The 17,253-nt window shown below is 36.9% G+C and overlaps 1 protein-coding gene across 2 annotated transcripts; it reads right to left on the bottom strand.

Annotated features, from left to right (window-relative positions):
• Positions 1–628: 628 nt before the first annotated feature.
• On the bottom strand, positions 629–17,032 carry DECR1 (2,4-dienoyl-CoA reductase 1). 2 transcript variants are annotated; one of them, XM_053989055.1, is made up of 10 exons: positions 16,828–17,032; positions 11,885–12,087; positions 10,900–10,957; positions 10,664–10,750; positions 8,157–8,304; positions 4,687–4,786; positions 3,393–3,465; positions 1,296–1,442; positions 917–979; positions 629–824 (listed from the first exon to the last, which is right to left on the bottom strand). In XM_053989055.1, exons 1-10 carry the CDS (start codon positions 16,876–16,878, stop codon positions 765–767), a joined length of 990 nt encoding a protein of 329 aa, XP_053845030.1. In that variant the 5' UTR covers positions 16,879–17,032; the 3' UTR covers positions 629–764. The 2 variants fall into 2 exon arrangements, with proteins under 2 accessions (XP_053845030.1, XP_053845021.1); XM_053989046.1 differs by lacking the exon at positions 16,828–17,032 and adding an exon at positions 15,056–15,136.
• Between the last annotated feature and the right edge of the window lie 221 nt (positions 17,033–17,253).

Raw genomic sequence — 17,253 nt, 5'->3', positions numbered from 1 at the left:
TTTAACAGTCTCAAATAAATCGCTTTTTATGGAGCTGCCATAGTCACATATATGTAATAACAAATGATTTTTGGCTTCTCATTTTCAAGAACATCAACTTCATAATGACAAAGAGCAAGCTCCTCAGAAAGGCACTGCAGGTCTGTAAATGCCATTTTTAAAGTTCAGAAAAAGATAATTAACAGACTGAAAATGTCACAAAAGATGAGACCAAGACAGTTAGGCATCTCAAGATTTCCTAAGTAACCACACGAGTTACATCTTTTCTCAGTGTATGTAGTCCTGCTAATAATGTGAATCTGTATCTGCAAGTTTAGAACTTCTTACTGAAGTGTGAATATTAGGAGTTAGTATTTTGTTTCTCTCTTCAGATTAATGATTACATTCAGTTATGATAGTACTGAAACGCTATTGGTATTACGATATTAGGAGACACTTGCATATATATGAGAAAAAAATCCTCAGAAGATAAAAAAAAAAGAAAAAAAGAAAAAAAGGCTGATTGTAGACCATAGCACAGCTATGTAAGACAATCTAAAGACCAATGAAATATTAGTGACCAACTGTTGTTCACTATTGGCAAGAGAATATATTTTACATTGGAAAAATATACAAACTATATTCAAAATACCACAATTTCAAAATATTTTATTAAAATTAGCATTAAAAATATTTTGAAGGCTATTTCTCAATTGGTTATTTCTAAATATTTATGAAGAAGTAGTGGTTCATTTCCAAGAATCTCCACCATAAAGTTATGTACTTTAGGAGCCTTTTGTTTTTCTAATCATTGCTTCCATCATATCCCACTGCTCTTTGGTAACCTAACAAAACAAAAGAGATTTTATTGGAATTTCATATAATACTTGCACATCAAAGTATCTGAATGTAAAATAGAAAACAAGGAAATTAATACCCTCTTCAACTCATTGAATTCTCCTGCCATAGAAACATATTCTCCACCATCCATTCTGATAACCTAGAAAGAGCACAAACAGTGTATTTAGTAATTGTGTGATTTCTGCAGTATCCCCTTGTTATGAACTATGAAAATAAATTTTACTGATTTGGGTGAAAAATGCCCATTCTCAAAATAATGCAATACAATCACTTTTAAAAGTTCTTTTTAAAGATGCTAACAACCATGCACTACACTTAAAAGATAAATAGTACTTGCAAAGAATTTTAAATCAAGATGTTTTGTTTCATTTCTGAAACCAGGGCTTTAAGAAAATATCAGCAATACTCACACCATCATCAGGTTAATTGTAAAAACAAGATCAACCAAAACTCACTGCTCCATTAACCCAGCTTGCATAGTCACTGCAGAAATATGCAGCAAGATTTGCAATTTCTTCTATAGTTCCCAGACGACCACAGGGAATCCTCTCAATCATCTTCTTCTCAAAAGCGCCTGTTGGGTCAAGGCGGCTAAAAGCACCCTGAGAATTAAAAGGAAAATTAAAAAAAAAAAGCTATAACATCAGAAAATAAAATCCAACAGAGATTTGACTCCACATACACAATATGGAAGTAAATATTTGTGAGTAAGCTGTCTACACCCTAATTGTCAGTAGCACAAAAAGGAGGAAGTAGAAAAGAAAAGCAATTTATTCCTGTTGCACTGATATGCATCTACTGATGATAAGTTGGAATTTAATCCATTTGGGATAGTCACCCACCATCTATCTGTGAAAAACAAAAGGGTTTAATTATCCTTTTTTTCCTCAAACACCCTTGATAAACATTTGGGGAAATAACCAAGACTCAAAATTGCTGCATGGACAGAGGAGAGAAAAAGGGGAGAAGAGGAACAGGAAAGTGACCAGAAATAAATTATAGATGACAGAGTAAATAAAATGGAAAAGAAAAAAACATCAAGTTCAGTTAAATTGCAGCAACTGCTAAAGCTAAAGGAAGTAATTGGAAGCTTTAGTTCTTGAATAGCTTAAAATGGCACAGGAAATAAAAGGGTTTTTTTCTGCTCCTCCACAAGGAAATAACCTCCTCACTCAAAATCAGAAATGTATCAGTAACATTTATGTTAAATTACTGGAGTTATGATTTAAAGCACATTGTAATTCATGTAATCATGCCTGCAAGCATGCCATTTAAGTCTTCTACTGCCATGTTTTTAATTGCCAGTTTATAAGCCTAACAGTGTATGCCTTACTCTTTTCCCATCATGACTTAAAACAATATGATTTAAAGCCATGGATATTGCCCCCAAGGCAGAAAACCTTGATTTTGCAATATGCTGTCGGCCTTTTCATGCTTTCAGGAAAATTTCAAGTCGGAACCACACTCCAAATGCAGCATTTTATTAAGAACACACAGTATCTCAAGCAGGTTATACACTATTAGTTCAAAAAAGGAACATTAACTGGATGTAGAACTATAGACATTTAAATCCCTTAACTTGCCAAATGTTTTTCTTCTACTCTTACTTAAAATACACAAGATACAACGCCTGGAGAACTCTTGGTCTGACCCTCTAATGGTATTTCAACATTCCTATAATCCTGCTAATTCTGCCACTTATTTTTCTTTCTAGTGAAAAGAGTCAAAACTAAGTTTTCCAGCGTAGCATCTAAAACTGACAAGAGGGAAAAAGGAAAGAATATTAAATAAAACAAACACAAAATAAAGTAAAAAAGAACCAACTCTGCACCCCTCTTCCCAAAACAACAGCAAAAACAACTGTGAAATATTTTACGGAAGAAGTAATACCATTATTAGTTGTTAGTGCTCATAATCATAATAATTTGATCCAATGGGAAATGGATCCTCCTTTCTCTTCTTGCAGGACTGCTTTCTTTATTCTTCCTGTTCCAGCTGCTCTGGATTATTTCCTTCAAACCCTCCAGTCCTCCTTCTCACTCACTTCAAAGTTTCTCATTTCCTTGTCAACTTAGTTTTTCTCTTTCTAGTTTTGAGATTTTCAACAAAACTAGTGAGATTCTGTTCTCATACACCTAAAAGAGATTCTAAGATTTTGGAATGTTTCAGATGTTTAGTTTAAAAATCAGGGGTTAGGCAGAAACAGGAACTTTACTCCAACAACTGTAAAAATTCACTCCACTTGACAAACTAAGTACACAGAAATAAGAAACATCATTAAGTACTTTGATATATCAATTCTTTGAAACACGAAAAAAAAAAGGTTCTGTTTATATCAAGTGTAGTAGAAGGGACAGTGGTAGGTCTCAGAAGTTCAAGAAATCCTATTTTACAAAAAGACTAAGAGGGAAGTGTGTTCAGTATTCCAGCACAGTCTTGACTATCAAGGAAATCATATTAGAATTTACAGCTACAGAGAAGTTAGACTGTTGTGAAGTTAAGTCTGTACTACAAAACATATTCAAGGCTGTGTTTCACTTCATGCCATGTACCTTTGTTTTTATTGGACCTGGTTGAATCACATTGAATCTCATGCCATATCTACCCCATTCAGCCGCAAGAGACCTAAAAATTCATTAACAGAATGCATCAATATTTTAAACACAATATTGTAATCCTATTCAGAAAAAAAGAAATTAAAATTTAATCAAATGTGTAAATATTAAAACATTCCTGAAGCAGACAATTTCTACTTAAAGGGTTTTTTGTGCTTAACAAAGTAATTTCAGAGAAGCAAAAAATATCTCAAATCTCATTCACCAACAGAGGACTATCGTAATCATATGCAAAGCAGGGTGAAGGAGAAATGCTTTCTCCCTTGCAAAGCACAGATGATGTTGGCACCTGAATTCCTTACCAAACAGGCCATCATCTTTCTGTGGCAATTTAGATTATCCCACAAGTATACATTTCTAACATTTGCAACATAGCTCTCACATTATGTTTTGAAAGAAAACAGAGGATACATTTTAAAACAAGACCACTAGAATAGTTTTGCTTTATGACATTTTCTCTGCATATTGAATACTTTGGATCTACAATGGTGAATGAATTAGCTGAGTCATAACGTCTCTGAAAAGTACACATTTCCGTTACAGCTCTGTACAACAGAAATCAAGACCATTACTCAGTCCCTCATTTTCTTCCAGATAAAGAATTCTAGTTACTAAAAGGCTTTCAATCTATTCAATTCTTTCTGCTGAAGTACAGATCAAAGATGTATGTGCTATGAAGGACTAGCCTGAAATTAAAAATAATAGAAATCCTTTTGTTTGCTGAGCACCATGGATATGTCAAAATAATACTGTTCTGAAATAAGTAGAGCTGCAGACTTTAATTTTAAATAGTGAGAGGAAACAAATTTGTTGATGAATCTAAACAGAGCTGAAGCCACACTATACTGCACCCAAATAAAAGGCATGTATTTTCCTCAGACAAAAGAATGTGGAAGGTGCTATAGATCTCAAACAAATAGCTGTTCACTTATGAGAATGCAAGAGAACCTGATTATCAAAACTCTGTGAAACCAACTTTGGAACTTGCAATTGCCGAAATAAGTAGTTCTACTTGTCCTTGTCTTGTAAAAAAAAAAACAGCAGCAGTTAATACTTCCCCCTGTAAGAACCTGTCAGCATACTATTTACTTTCTAGGATACTGGAGCCTGGATTGAACTCTTGTGGTACAATGAAATATAGGGAATACACGAATGAGCTCCATTTTTATAGACCAATTACCCCATCCTAAGGATGTGGAAACCTAAGCACACATTTTGCTGTATTACTCACTTGCTCATTGCTTCTACACCAGCCTTGGCAGAGGCACTCGGCAACACAAATCCTGAACCGCTCTCTGCATAAATTGTTGTAATAGCCAGGAATGCTGCTCCTAGAAGGTGCAAAAATATTTAAAAAAAAAACCCCACCACACAAACCAAACAACCCTGAAGATCAAACTCTCAAGTTCAGGTAAAAGCAAGCTAAATGCTACAGAAGTTTTCAGCTCAAGTGGTAGGGATACCTTTTCACTCAGGGCACTGAAAAGGCATTTTAAAAATATAGTGTCTGAAACTTTCTTTTCAAGCCTTTTTATTTCAGTTCCCTCTCTTGCATGAGTGTTAAGAATTGTTCCAGGTAAGTGCAAATAGCTATTGATTAGGCTCTGAAGGTCTAAGCCCTCAGAGTTCCACTAATAATGAACTTGATGCATAAATTAGTCTAACTGGAGTGAAGGCCTAAGATTTTACAGTGTTTTTTCATGAGCTGCCCTAGTCTAGTTGTCACTAACCAGACATTTTGACCTAAATTCATCAATTACTGAGTGGGGTGAAAAAAAGAACAAAAAAAAACCCAACAAAACAAAACAACAACAACAAAGAAAAACCACAAAAAACCCACCAAAAAACTAAACAAACCCCCCCACCAAACAAACAAAAAGAAAAACCCCAAAACAAAAACCAACCAAACAAGGAAAAAAATCACCAGTAACAGTTAGATTTGGCATAATCTCAAATTAACAGCTGAGAGCTTGAGTTAATGTTTATGCAGAAAAATAAATATTTTAAAGAAATTTTCAGAAGCCTTTTCTGCAGCAGAGCTAATTACAGAATGAACCTGCATAACATTTCCTATTATTATCACAACAAACTCCATTATAAAAGAACTACTTTCTTTTATATGCTGTATTTTATAACAGATTTAGCAAAAAACATTCTAGAATATAATGGAAACTGTAACTGCTTATTTAATCTTTCTTTTATAGAATCCTGCAAATTATGTCTGATCAATGACTGGCATGAGCTTACTGTAGCTGGGAAATGAAGGACAAGGGATGACAGTTCACTGCTTGCGTCACTCTAACTAAAATAACTGTTCTACTTACTATATTTTAAAAATAATTTCATTAGAATAGCTGCCCAGGGGATATTTCTAAAAGAATATACACTACTGATAGATTGCATGTAAGTAGAGACTCAGGGAAAAAATTACAGTAATATTACACAAAAGAAACTAAAGAGAATCATAAACAAGCACTAATTGAAATGCCAGCAGATATCCAGACACCATGGGCCTTGTTTATAAAAAAGGAGTCTTCACTGGGAGTCTTTGAAAGGCAAAAAAACATAGAACAACTCTGAAGTTATCTAGAGATGATTGTTAATTATACATCTTGTAGAATTAAACAATGAATTTTCTTTTTAAATATAGGTTAAATACAGGTAAGCTAGGTGAACCTAACACAGAAGTAAGAATAACTGAGAAATTTACAGCTCTGATATTTAAAGAAAACTTCATCTCATACACAACTTTTATTTCTAAAAGTTTCTAAAAAACTAAAAATTTCTAAAAAACTTTTATTTCTGAAATTTATTTCTATTCATAAAATGGACAGTAAGTGATCAATTAGCTCCTCTTACTTTTCAAAAATAAGTAACATGCTAGCAGATTACAAATTCCTTTTAAATGCCATCACAAACATGCAGTCTAAAAGCAGACAACTTTTATTTACTACGTTAGACTTAATGTAGGTCAGACTGCAGACCTAAAGGACATCCCAGTGTTCTAGAAACTGTCAGATTCGTAGTATCCTCACGACTGCTCTAAAATATTTGCACTAGGTAGCATCACTTTAGAAACTAAGGTCTCTGCTCAAACTAAAAAAAAAAAAACAAGCAAGTACAAAGAAAATGAAGGTGAGAAGACAAACACTTACATATGACTTACTTACAAAAACATGCCTTAAAGAAAGCCTTAAACAAAAAGTCTTATTTACAGATGGACTCCCCTAGAAAGAAGACATGCAAGTAATAGCAAAAGAAATTCACACGTTTTGGAAGCTTAGAAGTCAAAGAAAGAGAGACAAAAATGAAGGTGAATGAGGTCTGGATTTTACCAAATTTGAGGACAGAAGTAAGGAAAGTAATGTTGTTTTCATTCAACAACAGCAAAAACAAAAGCATATTTCAATTTGTATTTCACATTACTATACGGGCACACCACATGCACCTGGAAGACCATATTTCAATGGTCTGCCATAATTATATAGTAAGTCATAGCTGGGGATGGGTTTCTCATGTGGGAATATCAGCACTAGAATGGTGGAAATTAATTTTTCATGTGCTGCTAAAATAGAGAGGGGACATACTTGTATACTAACAAAAACTGCTACAGACCCACTGAAACAACATTAACTTCATATTGTTATAATTAAATAGTTATAAGTTCATGGAATACTTTTTGGAGAGGGTTTTGAAGAAATTCAGCTAATTCAGAGGTTAAAGAAATACCAGGGTAAATACAAAAGTAGTATTTCAACACAGTGGCTGTACCTAGAAGACAGGATTCAGTAGCGAGGGCACATGGAAAACCATAATTATATCTCACTGCTTTTTAATGAATTTGACATTATATTATTCTGATCTCATAAAACAAACTCCTTGTTTTTCAATTCATAACTGGAATGTAAAATGAAAGCAGTTCTTTGTAAATAATCTATGATATAACATAGAAGGGCATACATCACATTTCCTTTTAAAACAATGAGCTGGTTAAATAAATCTTTGGCTAAATAGTATATAAAAGAATATATAATATATATATATTATATATATATATATAAAATAGATATATTATATATTTTATGGAATAGTATATAAAAGAAAATATATTTTTAAGGTGAAGCTGTGATATTGAATTAAACTTCTAGGTAGTCCAGAATTAAGAATTAAACCTGAGAAAATAAAATCTAACACTGATTTCATTTCCAAAATTCTTTTTCAAATTATCTTAAAGGTAATATAGTTTAGTACTATTAGTCATATAGCACAGCTGTAAATTTTTTTTTAATGTAGGACGAAAATTGAAAGAGATATCCTGACTTCTTGTTCATTTAAAGAAATATCCCATGTTCAGTTCAATGAAATTAACATGCACAGAGAAAATTCAGAAGAAATAACAGCTTTTTTTTTAACACAAAGCTTTATTTTTTTAATTTTAAAAATGTTTTACAACTAGAATTCTGCAATTACATTTTTATATTCGGCCTCAGTTGGCCTCTGGGTCCAATTCCACGGCCCAATACTACAATGCTGTTAGCCAGATCTACTGTGTGATACTTAAATACAGCTTTTACTGAAAAAATTCCTTTCTAGAAGAATGTTAAAAATTGTATTTCTCTTCTCACATGAACTCTCAAAACTGGCTATAATAACAGTAAGGCAAGAAAAGCAAGTAATAATATGTCACAATGCTTAAGATACCTTTTTGTACTTTAATGAGCTCCTTTCCAATTTCCAGAGTTACAAAAGCAGTACCATTAAGTACAATATCAGTTATTGTTTTCCAGGCATTAGCAGAAAGTCGTTCAGAAGGGGAAATAAAGTTTCCAGCTGCGTTGTTTATCACAACCTGAAACACATGAAGGAAAAGAGTTAACTAAAAATAACTCTTCCTGAGACAAAAGTAAAGAATTTACAAGAAGCTTTTTAGTGTTTCCAGGGACAAAAGTAAAAATACCTTCTTTGAATGAGGTATAAGGGGCAGGGGAAGAGGGAGAATAATCTAGAAGAAATCTTATGATCTCCCACACAGATAAAGTATCAGTAACAGAAAACGAGCTGTATTTCCAAACTACTGTACTGAGGAACTGTATAATGTAGAGGCTGACTTAAGTCACTATTTTCCATAGTATCTCAAGTGCATCCTCACAGAAAAGATTGCCCCTATCAAATTCCAGCATCACACCTATTTAATATAACAGACACATGGGAATAGAAGCAAAAAGTGGCAACCTGATGACTAGAGTCTGGATGAAGTGACTGCTGCATAACAGAATTCAAATCAGTTGTGATGAGAATATTATGATACAATCAACATACTGCAAACAACTACTACAAAACTTTTGTTGAATAGATGTACTTCCATCACTTCCTATGAATAATTATCAGGTAGACGATACTTTCACTTCAGGGCACTAAGCATCACATTAGCAGTATTTAGACCAAAAATTATGTAGCCAGATCTACCGTTTTTAATAATATAATGTGCTGAAGAATAAAACTATGTACTATAAATAGAATGGCACCTTGATTCATGTAGGTTTGCACATAAAACAAACTATTTGTCCTGAAGAACTTCTGGGCTAAATTCTAATGAAGATACTGGAATTTTCAATAACAAAACAGAACACAGTATATATTACATGAATGTAAAACTAATAATATACAACAGCCATTAATTATACATATGGACAGCAAATTCAATTTAAAGGCCTTCCTGAAATTTGAAGGAATAAAAATCCAAACACCTTGAGATACTAAGGAGGTTCCTTGAATCACTGAATAAATATAGAAAAGACACAACAATAAAACTAGTGAACTAAGAACTGTACCATATGAACTTTTAGGTATGTAGGACGGCCAAAATAAGCCATGACAAAAGAATGATTGCTTTCTAATTGGGAGAAACATTCTTGGGAATGGAATGAATAAAATAAAGCTCTAAGGACTTTCAAGTTACTGCCATTAACTTCTGTCTTTGAGATCTCACCTCACATGTAGTATAGCAGTAAGTGATACCCAGGATTCATAAACTAACACCTCATGTCTGCAACTACAAGAAAAGCTGGACAAAAAGAAATGAATATTCAATTTACTCTGACATAAATATGTGAAATTAAAGAGAAAGTAAATGCTTGCAAAGAACAAGTCATGGGAAGCATTTACTCAGAAAATTATTGATGCTCTAAATTTGTACTATACAGGAAGAAATCTCCTCCTTCTCTGCACACATGTAAAACCTGAAGATCATGATTCTGACTTTGGCCAAAAATTGCCTTAACTAATAGTCAAAATAATATCCAGAGAATCTTGTCTACAAATCAGGACAGTGAGTTGCCTTATTTCTAGCACTGTTATAGCATACAGCTATACAGCTGTATAGCCTACAATTTCTCTACTTTCTACAACATTTAAAATTCAGTAGGTTCTCTACCACATCTATAGGAAGCTCCTTGTGAGTGCAAATCATCTGTAACACACACACAACAGTTTTAAATTTACAGTAAACAGTTTTAAATTTGACTGTCCTTTACAATGATGCTACATTATCACACTTTCTATTAGCTAGCAGAATCCAAGCTGTTATCCCACAAATCAGAATTTGATGATTATCATCCTTCATACTGCACCAGATCACCCTCCTCACAATCTGATGTAAGGAGCTCTGTTCCTTTGTGCCAAACTATTTAAAAAACAGATGCTTGGCTTGACTGAAGGACTTTTTTCTTCATTTTATGAGAACTTAATCTTCAAATTGGGACCTTCTTTGTGTATATTAATAAGCTAAGCAAGGATCAAAGAAGACATTTATGGTTCTTTCCATTCCTGTTTTATGAAGCATTGTGCTAAGATGTAATTCAGTAAACACAGGTAAATCACCTTTTCAGGAGGATTTAAGGGCAATATTCCATTCCCTTAATTCAAAGAATCCCTCCAGAATTGTCCCATTATTTGAAATGAGATGTTAGACCTCAGAGTAAGGGTAAAAATGTTTTGTCTACTTGGCCACTAAATATTTTAAGAACCACAGGAATAGAGTAACTGGTCTAACTATGAGTGTGAGCTTTATCTTGAAGTACTGCCACTGTTCTGTCTAGTGTCTTTTTATATTCCATTAACTTTCTATCTTATTAAGTTTCTTCACACCTACTATGCAAAGTATTTTCAGTAATGAAGAATAAGTTCTTTCCTTTCCCTAGAAGACTTACATCAGGATGTCCTGCCACTTGGATTGTTTCAGCAACAGCATTCTTAACTGAAACAGGATCTCTCACATCACACTGGATGGCATGAACCTAAAGAATAATTAAAAGGCAGTTTTAAAACTTAAAAACTATATCATTCATAAATTAAACAAGTCCACAGAAGCATAAAAATGCAAAAAAAAATCCAATAAAATGTAGAGTATAATATATAACACATTCATAATTCTGCAAAAATTTACCTTATTCCCTGTTTTAGAAGAAATTTCATCTGCTGTTCCTTTCAAAACATCCAGCTTCCTAGAAATAATTATTAACATCTCTTATGTCAGTTAAATGCAATTACAATTCAGATTACTAAAATCTTTTTTTTTCTGAGCAAATATGAACTACAACTTAAAATATGTGTGTGGCACATGCATGCCGCTGATTTTCATCAACTAAAACTCATAATTTTAAACATAGTAGATTAAAACTAAGCTTCACCACTAACTTTCTTAAAGAAAACTTTAAGTAATTTATAGTGCTACTTTAAAGCAACTCAGAAGTGACAACATAAGAGACTCTAAAGCTAAACAACATGTGATAAGCCAGAAAAAAAGCACACGATCATAACAAACTTAGTTTTAGCTACCTCTCTACTAGTATTAATAACATATTTACATTTAAAACTAAACAAATTACTGTTAGGATGAATGTCACAACACTTCTGTTTATTTTGATTTAAAATGAGATTGTTTTTCTAGACTTTACTGAAGTGCTTCTAGACTCTACTGCAGTTCTTAAGAGCTGCAGAAAATCATCATTAAAGGAAAATCAGGGCTCTTGTCGAAAGTCAGAAGAGGAATGGATTTAATTCTTTATTGTAATTTAAATCTGTATCAAGAACACCTGTAATAACATTTATTACTGTTCAACACTGCCCACTGCAAATTTTTGTTCTCTTTAAGACTTTAGTTGAATTTATGACTAATATTTGAGGTTGTTTACTTTGCTGCCACATTTCATGAAAATGTGCTTAGTTTATTTCTTTCTACTGATTTTTATACCATTAAACATTTGCAGATTTATACCAATAAACATTTGCAAGTTTCTAGAATCTACAATATGACATTGCAATTTAAATGTGTACTGTAACAGAACAAATGGAATATTTTTTTCTGGTTTGTAAAGAATAAAACAGTCAGTACTACATGGAAGTTCTAAAACATCTTCATTAATATTTACCGGCTTGCTATAACACACTTGGCACCTAAACTGGACAAAGCTGTTGTCATCCCTTTGCCAAGCCCAGTACCTCCACCAGTTATAAAGGCCACTTTCCCTTGGAAGGTATTTGGTGGCAACATCACTTTTTGAAGAGGTGAGAAGAATGCAGCTTGTGGTGCACTGCTGTCTTGATGCAGCACATTTGGCCCACGGCTGAAAAACTGGAAGAAAAAAACCCAGAAAAGTTAGTTTTTTTCTCCTTTCTGTATGCAGGACTGTTACACAAGATCAGATTTTCCTATGGCAGTTGAGGTAGCAATCATAACTCCCTTATTTTAAGTAAATATATATGAATATAAGAATCGCATTATAGCAACACACATGCTATCACTACCTAAATGCTATCACTAGACTAGGAAAGCACTTGATCTATTTTTATATATTATACTGCAACTAGAGAACTACTAAAAAAATACTTCAGTCATGCTTCTTGTTACTTCATGCTTTTTTTGTATCTATCACTTTTACTAAAGCATGTGGGAAACCATTAAGAACTAATTACAGAAGGACTTGGGCATCAGATTGATATATGCACTGTAATTTATGCATAAACAAATCCATGTGATTTTAGGCTACATATGTATGTATTTACAAATTTAAAATCTTCAGTAATAGACTCATGATTTTGATCCTTTACTACTGCATCCAACCAAACCTTCTTCTCTACTGGAGAACAGGACAGAATCAAACTTCACAACACCTTCCCTAATGGCCACTGGAGCTGCTAAGGAAACCAATGCCATTTCCCAGACAAAACTGGGCAGGGTTACGTTATCAGCATCACACCCTATCCCAGCAGAAATACCATGTACAGTACATTAGCCTCAGAAGGATTGATCCCCTGCAAAAAGACACATGATTGGAACATGTTTAAAAACAGACATGAAAAAAGAAGAAAATTCAGTATTACATCTAGAAAACTATGCTAGTAAGAAAATACCCCACAAATGTACTGAGAAATTTGTGATGTCACCAAGAAAGTTGCAGCAAAAATAGCGAACAAGATACTTCTAGCATCCTAATATGCTAAACTAACTCAAGTCCTAATCTAAGTACTGAATTAAATGCCTTGGGACAGCAGCACTGCAGTAATAATTGAGAAATTCCCTTATTATTTAAAATACAAAAGTTACCATAACCTGAAGCTGCAAATGCTTCCAAGTATGACAAAACTAGATTTACTTTATTTTTGATGTGCAAAACAATTAGAAGACTGTAAGTTATACTTATTTTCTCTGGTTTTACCTTGTACTTGAGCCTTTAATGTGCTTATTTTAATACCAAAAAAAAATCTAATACAATTTTGTGAAAGAAAACTGAATGGTTACTGTTGTATGATCCTGTTAAGAAAACTATGCAATTGTTCAAAAGACTGACATGAAGAAGAAAGGTAGTTTTAAAATAGTAAAAATATTGCACCTTATTTCTGTTTACTAATTCACATTTTGAACACTAAAATTAAGAGACAATATATTTAGTGGTACATGATTACTCTGGATTTCCCACAGCTACAATGCATTGGGGGTTTCACAGAGCTTGAAGCTGGCCAGCAGAAGTGTGCACATGGATCTTTCTGTGTGGTAAAATACATATGCATAGGTAATTCAGGTGAAAACAGAGAGAACAACCATGGAATTACACAGACAATTTAACACAACTTAAAGCATGGTGCTTTAAGCAGGAAAGGGAAATGTGAAGGTTCCCTTTTGGGACTTTCTTAGTAGGCCCCTACTCATCTCTCTTCAGGAAAAAAGCTCCTTCTGGAGAATTGCAGCTCACGGCAGAGACTGCAAATCAAGACGGCATTTGGACTCCCCCTTCCTTCAGGACATGGAGATAACCCCTAGGAGTGCTGAGACTCCCTGATCAGGTGCTCTGGTAGTGACAGACACAGCCCAGTCTTCTTGCTCTCCCACAAAAGAAACACTGCAAGCAGCTTTCCTTGTGCTCCAGGGGGGAAGATTAGGCCATGCCATAACAGAGGAAAGCAGAAGGCTGCACCAAAGCTAATAAAGTATGGCAATGATGACCAGCCAGTAAAGTTGTTATAATTGAGCAATCTTTTAGTCAGACTGCTATCATCTCCTTACTGGCTTGCACAAGAGGTTCTATGACAGCATCCATGCAATTTAATCATGCCACTGCTTAAGGCTGAGATTTTAAATTAAATCTCAGGTGTAAACAGAGATATAAAGAAGTCAGTAAACAGCTTTAGAAAAAACCAAACATCAAACAACAAGCACACAAATCACTGACAAATCAAAAAACAACCCTCACCCAGGGGGGTGGAAGTGAATTGTGAAATTACTGCAGAAAGCCATCTCAGAAACACAAAAGTAGTCACTGGAAAGAAGCACTGTGCTCGTGGAGAACTTACTAGAAATGGCCTCCAGCAATATCCACACAGTCACAGAATCATAGAACGGCTTGGATTGGAAAGGACCTTAAAGATCATCTTGGTCCAACCCGCCTGCCAATGGCAGGGATACCTTCCACTGTAACAGGCTGCCCAGAGATCCATCCAACCTAGTCTTGAATACCTCCACAGGTGGGGCATCCACAGCTTTTCTGGGCAACATGTCCATATCTAACCCAAAGCACCCTCTTTCAAGCTGAATCCATTTCCCCTTGTCCTGTCACTACATGGCCCTGCAAAAAGTTCCCCTCCAGATTTCCTGTAGGCGCCCTTCAGGTACTGGAAGCCTGCCATAACGCCAACTCGGTCACAAGTCAAGCCACGCCACTGCTTGGACAGCACCATTCCAGCCATTTACCTAAATGGATGGCGCTGCACAGCTGTGCTATCGGGGCCAAAGGGCGACACCACTCAAGCGGGCGGCACGGCAGCGGCCGGCGGTGGGGCAGCAGGCCGTGTGCCGGGGAGCTCAGCCCGCACCTCTGCGGGGGCTCCGCGGCGGACGGGCCGACAGCTGAGGAGAACCGAGGGGTACTTCCCTTCCTGGCTGCTTCCCCAACCCCGGCAGCGGGAACCGCAGAGCACCGCCGTGCCCTCCCTCTGACGGGACAACGGCACCCGGACAGAGCCGGGGCGGCGGGGCAGGAGTTGTCGGAACATCTCCGCGGCGCCGCCCGTCCGCCCTCACCCCGGCAGCACAGAGAGCGCCTTACCCGCCCAGCGCCGAACACGCAGCGGCCGCGCACCCCGCGCCGCCACAGCCGCGCCGCCGCCGCCATCTTCCCCCAGCGCGCTCTGCGCCTGCTCCGCGGGGAGGAGCGGCGGCCGGGCGGGCACCGGCAGCCGCGGGCGCCGGGGAACCGGCGAGACCGCCCCTGCCTCGGGTGCTGCAAAACTAGAAGATGTAAAAATTTTCTTAAGAAAGGACGTTCTTTAATGTTTGATCTTTGTATACTTTCAAGCCTAATCAACAAGAAAGGAGCAAACAAGCTTTAAGCGATGTCCAGGTGAAAAACAAATTATTTGTCGGTGGAATTGCCTTGCTAAGGCTTAGGGCTTGACATGTTTCAGTGATCTCAGACCTAGAGAGAGATTAACAAAACTTGGGAAGAGGGATGTGCTACTGACAGTGGACACAAAGAATGCAGAATTTATGGGCTACCAAGGGCACTTGGCAGAATCCCCATGATAAAAACTAATAAAGGCAACTCTGCATCTTCGCTCGTGTCAGCTCTGACTGGGTATTTCTGACGGGGGAGATTGCCCAGTGACCCAAAAGAAGAGAACGACTGAGTATATGGACTAAACAACATGAGAAGTGAGAAAATCATTAACCAATTGAAGATAGAATGCTAACTAATAAGAGAACTAGGCAACTGGTAGCCAATGAACATGAATGCCCTTGTTTGTTAAAATGTTTAAATAGTGAAAAGTTTTGATTTCCCTGTGCTGGCCTTGTGGATTTGCCTTTTTCCACAAAACTGTAAATAAATCAAATCTGGTGTGGCCTCTTGCACACCAGGTGAAAGAACCTATTTTGGAACAACACAGGGGCACCTTCTCAGCCACAGCCACTGCCCTGGTGCCTTCAGTTCCAGCTGTGAGAGTTGGAGAATGGTTGATTTATCTGTGTTGAGCACAGAGACTGACAGATGGAAAAAGTAATGACTGACTGATAGTCACCCATTTGCACAGCCTTGGTAACCAGACAGAAACCTGCAGAGTCGTGTCTGCTCATAAGGAAGGGCAAGGGGTTGGGGAAGTAGCATAATAGCTGTAAGAACCAACAGATTTAATAAAGCTTCAGGTTTTGAGGGGAGGACACTACACTTGATGAATCTATGCAGTTACAAAAGTTGGCATGAAAGACAACAAATCTATCAGTAGGTCTGTGTTATCAACTTTTGAGTTGATAAGAATTCCAGATAAACTGATTACACACTTCTGTGGGAGTTCAGAGGAAGCAGAATTTAAATCCTACAGCTTAGTCATCATTGCCCTGTATAAAAATGGCGAAAGAGCTATTTTTTTCTAAATGTTCAGCATTTAGGAAAAAAAAAAAGTTGATGCTCTGTTGGTACAGCAAGCTCTAAAGTAACATCTTCGTAAGTTCTACACACAGTCTGGCAGGCATTGAAGCAATAGTGCCACACTGCTGTGCAGTAGTTGCCACATTTACCATTAAAGCAGCATATGGAAAATATCTGGTAAGAGTTAGAGAGTTGCTCTAAGACTTTACATAGTAACATGCCATTACAAACAGTCAATTCAACCACACTGAGTCTCAAGGCATTTGTAATCACAGAAAAACAAAACAAAACTGCAACAAAGAAAGAACCTCAGGAAATAAACCCCCCCCAAAAAATAAAAACAGTTGGAGAAACAGATTGTATATAGTTCAAGGGAAGTTTTTACCGTGCCAAATACTACAGAATTTAGGAAGCTTCACCGGAACAATGCTAGCAAGAGGAAACAAACTACAAACCATGCACTGGAAAATGCAGATGTGCCAAACAGCGACCTGCGAAATAATCATTGTATTTCTGTGGTGAAAGTGAACACGATGATATGACTGAATGTATTAGTTTTGCACGGCCTGGTTTTTGGTCGCGGGGGGCCACAGAGGTGGCTCCGGTGAGATGCCAGCCCCGATCTATGCTGCCACGGGGCGAAGGGGACCAGCTGCGACACGAGGACAGACGAGAGCCGCCGAAGAGCGCCCGCCCCGGCCCCTGCCCAGCCCCTCTCCGGCCCCGCCCCAGCCCCGTCTCGGCCCGGCCCCGCCTCGGCCCTTGCCCGGCCCTTGCCCGGCCCTTGCCCGGCCCCGCCCCGGCCCCTGCCCGGCCCCGCCCCGGCCCCTGCCGGGCCCCGCCTCGACCCCTGCCCCTGCTCGGCCCCTTCCCGACCCCTG

This window comes from Vidua macroura, chromosome 1 (assembly GCF_024509145.1).
Source record: "Vidua macroura isolate BioBank_ID:100142 chromosome 1, ASM2450914v1, whole genome shotgun sequence".
NCBI lineage: Eukaryota > Metazoa > Chordata > Aves > Passeriformes > Viduidae > Vidua > Vidua macroura.
This window is presented reverse-complemented; position numbering and strand designations above follow the sequence as displayed.

Bases quoted from the DNA above. Each gene is read 5' to 3' on its own strand.
- DECR1 (XM_053989046.1), bottom strand. From the start codon at position 15,121: ATGGCGGCGGCGGCGCGGCTGTGGCGGCGCGGGGTGCGCGGCCGCTGC. The intron at 4,787-8,156 runs GTATCTTAAGCA...TGCACCTTCTAG, and splicing joins GCTCATTAAAGTACAAAAAG to GAGCAGCATTCCTGGCTATT. The intron at 3,466-4,686 runs GTGAGTAATACA...ATGAATTTTTAG, and splicing joins GGTGTAGAAGCAATGAGCAA to GTCTCTTGCGGCTGAATGGG.